The following is a 5,801-nucleotide window of genomic DNA, read 5'->3' as shown; positions in this document are numbered from 1 at the left end:
CTATGCCTAATGATGTTGTGTGCTGAATTGCAGGCCTGTATCAGAAAGCAGAAGGTGGATGCCAAACCAGTTAGATATGGACCTAAAACAAAGAGATGGTACAAGAAGGTCAAGCAAGAAAGTTACATCTTTGTTGCCTTTATTGAGAATCTAGTAATAAGGACTAGACCAATAGTCAAAATTTGGTCACAAAAAGGGGATGTGAAGGGTGATGTGCTTGGGAGAAGCAGGCCCCTAGGGGCTGTTCTACCAAAGCTATGGTTGAAGCTTATATTTTTCTTGGGTACCAGATTTCTTGGGATGAATCATCTTTTGTCTATGAGGATGATAGAAGGGATTTAGTGTGTAGCTTGCTTAATAGAGGTTGTTAAATTTGCTGATGTTGGCTGACTGTGGTGGGGTTGGAAGGATGCAATGTAAAGTTTATCTCTTTTTATAATATATATATATATATATATATACTATTAGTCCCCAAAAAAAGAGTTAATTATAATCCTACATTGCCTCTTAAAATAATGGGGAAAAAATCATGGAAAGATAAATCAAATGATTTTTAAAAAAAAACAACATGCCATTACCCATGTTTTTTAAAGAAATGGTGGGGGCATTAAATTTAAAATGGTTGAAGGCATATCTACATAAAATCCATTATCCATAAAATGCTTGAAGGTAATATCTAAATAAAGGCCATTATCCATGTTTGTTAAAGAAATGGAGGGGGAATTAAATTTAAAACCTTTGAAGGTGTATCTACATGAAAGTGAGAGGTATATACATGTAGCTAGCAACTCTTTTTCATGCTTTAGACATTTCATTGAGTGAAGTGTGCCATTGGTGAAAGGGAGCATGTGCACAAAAAAATATTTTAACCGAGCATTACATTAATCCTTTTCTCCATGAATTGAAGAGGACATTGTTATTTTGAAGAAGTGTACTTTAATCCAATTGTAACTAAATCTTGAATTTTTTGAGGAGCAAATTTTCCTTCTCCCAAAGGCTAAATTTGAAGGTTGAAGAAAGTTCTAAGCTAAGCTAGTGAACCTTTTTTTTTAACAAGATATTTTGAAGGTTGAGCAAAGTTCTAACGCTAAGCTGGTGTTTTTTTTTGGGGGGGGGGGGGGGGGGGGGGTTCCAAAGAGGGTGGTAGCTAGAGCCTAGTGGCACTACCAATGCACTTGATGCGTGTGCCGGATGTAGAGATGTAGAGGGTAGCCGTCCAAAAGGCTAGTGTCCCGATTGAGATCAGCTCGTAGACGAGCACAGGCCAGTGAAAGCTAGGCCTGCAAGCTGCTTGATTGAAAAGCGGTGTCCCGTCTGCTGCGTACTTGAGGAGAGATTTCCTTTGTGCCGGCTTGTGGCTTGTCGGCCATAGCACATACATGACTGGCACCAGCATGTGTGCGCACGTTGGAAGCACGAAAGAAGATAGGCCCAGCACGTGTGCAATCCCCGTGCAGTCTCCCTGCCTAGAACCACCCACAGCGACAGACAGTCGAGCGCCCATCACTGCCATTGAGAGTACGACGAAGGCAAGGTGGACGCGCACGTGCTTGAGCTGCTTGAGTTGGGCGAAGAGGGGGTGGTGCTGGGCGTCCGTCTCTTTGCTGCTGCGGCCGATAGTGGTGGTGGGTACAAAGTTGAAGGTGCTCTTGTAATCAAAGGTAGCTTGCATGACCATTTTGAAGAAGAAGGGGGTCATCCACCAGAACTGAGACTCCTCTCTATTGCGGCTTTGCATGGAGTTTGGCAATTCCAGCCACAAAGAATACCATGTTAGCCTCCATAGCACCATAGAAACGGCGAGGCGAACCAAGATGTGCCGATTGTTTTGGACGTCGCCCACAGCGACCGGCAAATCGAGGGCCAGGACGGTAAGCATGGTGGCAGCCAAAACAATATTAATGATAGCTAGGTAATAATACACCGTGTGCCACACAAAGCACACCCTAAGCATGAAGCAAAGCTTGCTTTGAGGGCCAAGCATGCTTTTCCAAGTGTTGGCGAACTGTTGGAAGGCGCCACGGCCCCAGCGTTGGCGTTGCTTAATGTAAGCTTCCAAGGTCCAGGGCGTGAGGCCGATTTGGAGCTTTTCTGTTAAGTAGACCGATTTGAAGCCGAGATGAAACAGAGAGAATGCGGTGAGCGTGTCCTCGGTGATGGAGTGTGGTTGGAAGCCACCCACCAGGTCGAGGTGGGCGCGGCGGAAGAGGGCGCCGGTTCCGATGCAGCTGGCGGCGCCGGCGCTGTCGCGGTGCACCAACACCCTCTCGTAGCTGAACACACAGGTGTCGTTGAGCGGGTCGCCTGCCGGCACGTTGTAGAAGTACTGCGGCACCTGCACGAATGACACCTCCGGCGCATCCATTATGTGTGGCAGCACCTTGCGCAAGAACGACGGATGCAGTATCATGTCCGCATCCGTCAACGCCACGTACTCCGCGTCCGAGTTCTTCAATCCATGGTTGAGATTGCCGCACTTGAAGTTATGTGGCACACCCGGAATCTGAACAACACATTAAACCCACATGAGAAAAACAAATCAAAGTTTCAAACACGAGGGAGAGGGAGGGAGGTATGAAAAGGGCGTTCTTCATTTCAAAGGTTCCATTGCCCCTTCCTTTTCTTCACACGCCTATACAACACTATAATTCAATGGAACCCAGGTCCTCTCATTTTGGAACCTGAGAGTTCTACCAATTCGCCTATGTGCCCATGGGCAACTTTACTTCAAAGCATATCTCCAAAAGCCCCTTGTACACAACATTAAAGGTTTTTATTGGGCAAGCCTTGACGGCTCTCTCTAAGAGATGGTATCGAACCCAGGTCCTCTCATTGGAACCTGACAGTTCTACCAACTCGCCTATGCACCCGTGGACGACTTTACTTTAAAGCCTAACATATCTACAAAAGCCCCTTGTACACAACATATAAGGTTTTTATTGGGCAAGCCTTGATGGCTCTCTCTAAGAGAAATGCTCCATGGAGCACTATGGGGTCTCTTACCAATGGAGTGGGACCAAAAAAGCTCTAGCATCTCCTCTCGATTTGCATGCAAACTGAAGCCTGTGAGGGTACTATTGTGTAACGAAAAGAAATCTACGTTTTTCTGCACACGCATATACCACACGACTTTACTTCAATGGAACCCAGGTCCTCTCATTGGAACTTGACAGCTCTACCAGTTCGCCTATGTGCCCGTGGGTGGCTTTACTTCAAAGCCTAACATATCTACAAAAGCCCCTTGTACACAACATTAAAGGTTTTTATTGGGCAAGCCGCCTTGACGGCTCTATCTAAGAGAGATGGTATCGAACCCAGGTCCTCTCATTGGAACGTGACAGTTCTACCAACTCGCCTATGCGCTTGTGGGTGACTTTACTTTAAAGCCTAACATATCTACAAAAGCCCCTTGTACACAACATATAAGGTTTTTATTAGGCAAGCCTTGACGGCCCTCTCTAAGAGAGATGCTCCATGGAGCACTATGGGGTCTCTTACCAATGGAGTGGGACCAGAAAAGCTCTAGCATTCCTCTCGATTCGCATGCAAACTACTATCCATTTCCCATAGAGAGGTTGTTTCAGGTGTTGTCGGCTCAATGGATACTTTTATTGATCAATATTTCTAGGCTAAAAACTATTCTTCAATTTTGCAACTCAATGCAATCGAGAACTCGTTTTGGTTATTTGATTAGTGTAGTGGGCATAATTTCTCATGCTCCTCTTGCTTCTAGCATGAGCTTGAGGTGCCTCCATGAGAAACACATGTAACTGTCTCTCAAAAAGGAGGTCTTGCCCCTTATAAAGAACACGGAAGAAGGCCATTAACCCTTGATTACACACTTTACACATGTCAAATAAACCGCTAACCTACCTTTAAATAAAACCCTTGTTGTGAATGCATATGAACTATGTAATCCTTAAATAAAAGCCTTGTTGTGAATGCATATGAACTATGTAATCCTAATGGCTTCCTACACATGCATGCATACACACATACATGCATGCATGCACACAAACACATGTTTGATTTTGTTTGTATGTGTGCATGTGTGAGTGTGTGTTCATGTGCATGTGTGTGTGTGTGTGTGAGAGAGAGAGAGAGAGAGAGACTAAGGAATGTAAAGGACGAGTTATAGACCACATGCAATCTCATTTGTAGTAAGGGTTAAAGGAAACAAAGATGTCTAAGATGTTTTTAGCCAAAAGGTTATTTTACGAGGTCATTTTACGGTGAAGAATGATAACATGTAGAGCATATATGTCCAAGGTTTTTGATTTTTCATGTTTCTAGTGTACATACTATCAAAATCTTAGAATAAGGTTTTGATTTTAATGTTTCTAGCGTACATATACTATCAAAAACCACGAGCTTATTATTTGGCAATAAATAATAAGGATTAGAGTGAGTGTTTTAATCTAATTAGCACAAGAGAGCAATAAATAATAAGGATTAGAGTGAGTGTTTTAATCTAATTAGCACAAGAGAGCAATAAATAATAAGGATTAGAGTGAGTGTTTTAATCTAATTAGCACAAGAGAGCGCTACACCTTCTCTCGCCGTAGATAAACAAGCCGCTTCGACCCGCTTTCCACCTGCAACGCCTCGCAGAAAGCCTTCAAATCATCATCATCGCCGTCGTCGAGCACCAAAATCTTGAAGCGATCTTGAGGATAATCTAGAGCCAAAGCCGCTTTAATACTTTCTTGGGGAATTTCAGTTGGCTCCTTGCAACAAGGCAATAGAATGTGCACACAGGGGTAGTGCGCATTGGCTCCCTTACTGTTAACATCATCTTTGGATAAACTAAGGTCTGGCCTAAAGCCTGGCGGATGCAAATGCTCAGCCATTGCAGCCATTATATTACCCATGAAGTAGGCACACTCACAGACCAGCACAATCAATAGCCAAGGTGCAGTCAAAACAAGCTCCTTCATATTTCTTGCATAGTGCAGAGATTTGAAAGCCAAGTAATTGAAGCTAGCAGCCAGATGGGCTATCACTAAGCAACTACTCACAACATGCAGGAAAAGCTTGTAACAACGGCCAAGTTTTCTTAGGTTACCTACTTGCTCTAATTTGCAACAATATGGTGTTGATTTAATATGGGTATTGCTAATTGCAGGTAAGAGAGCAGCTAGCTCCTCTTCTTTCTCCTGCACTGGTGTCAAATGGAGAACCTGATTATGGCAAGCTAGCTCTTGTTCAGCCATGGTTAGACTAACTAGCGTTGCAGAGTAGCTTCTTGATTAGTCCTCTTCTAGCAATCAATTGCATAAGAAAGCAAGCAGGCTGGTAAGCATCTGAAGGGGAACCTTAAGATGATCAACAGGTGAGATTAGATGCAAATATAATGCTTGTATGCAACCATGCATACATTACATTTTAGGTGCAAACGCATGAGATATATACCTGTGTAGTAGAGACGTTCTACAGTAAGGAAACTCACTTTTGAACATTCTGTACTTCAAACTTGACTTAGTCTGCCTATATGGGATTGGGTACACGATTTGCAATATTAATGACAAGATTAGTTCTCTTAGAATGTATCGAGCTCGAGGAGTGGAGGTGGTAGAAGCATGTTATTTGTGTGTACAAACCTAGGAATCAAAATTTTACAACGGTCTTGGTGTTCAACCTTGTCACTACCCATCATAGTATAAATTTGAGATTTTCATAAAATTACCATTGGTAACATATTCCAAATTTTGAGTTACAATTTGGTAATTTTTTAGATCTTAAAGTTTCTAAAGATCTCTTCATTTCTTTTATACATGCTAGATGTTGTTTGAGTTTCAAAA

General features: G+C 43.0%; 1 protein-coding gene across 1 annotated transcript; it reads right to left on the bottom strand.

Annotated features, from left to right (window-relative positions):
* Positions 1-1,147: 1,147 nt before the first annotated feature.
* Positions 1,148-5,213, bottom strand: LOC147632551 (xyloglucan glycosyltransferase 4-like). Its single transcript, XM_086807017.1, has 2 exons — positions 4,551-5,213; positions 1,148-2,503 (listed from the first exon to the last, which is right to left on the bottom strand). Exons 1-2 carry the CDS (start codon positions 5,211-5,213, stop codon positions 1,148-1,150), a joined length of 2,019 nt encoding a protein of 672 aa, XP_086663143.1.
* Between the last annotated feature and the right edge of the window lie 588 nt (positions 5,214-5,801).

The sequence above is a fragment of the Cibotium barometz genome, chromosome 13, assembly GCF_041138505.1.
Source record: "Cibotium barometz isolate CiBa-2024 chromosome 13, ASM4113850v1, whole genome shotgun sequence".
Lineage (NCBI taxonomy): Eukaryota > Viridiplantae > Streptophyta > Polypodiopsida > Cyatheales > Cibotiaceae > Cibotium > Cibotium barometz.
This window is presented reverse-complemented; position numbering and strand designations above follow the sequence as displayed.

Bases quoted from the DNA above. Each gene is read 5' to 3' on its own strand.
- LOC147632551 (XM_086807017.1), bottom strand. From the start codon at position 5,213: ATGGCTGAACAAGAGCTAGCTTGCCATAATCAGGTTCTCCATTTGACA. The intron at 2,504-4,550 runs GTGTAGCGCTCT...TGTGTTGTTCAG, and splicing joins TTTATCTACGGCGAGAGAAG to ATTCCGGGTGTGCCACATAA.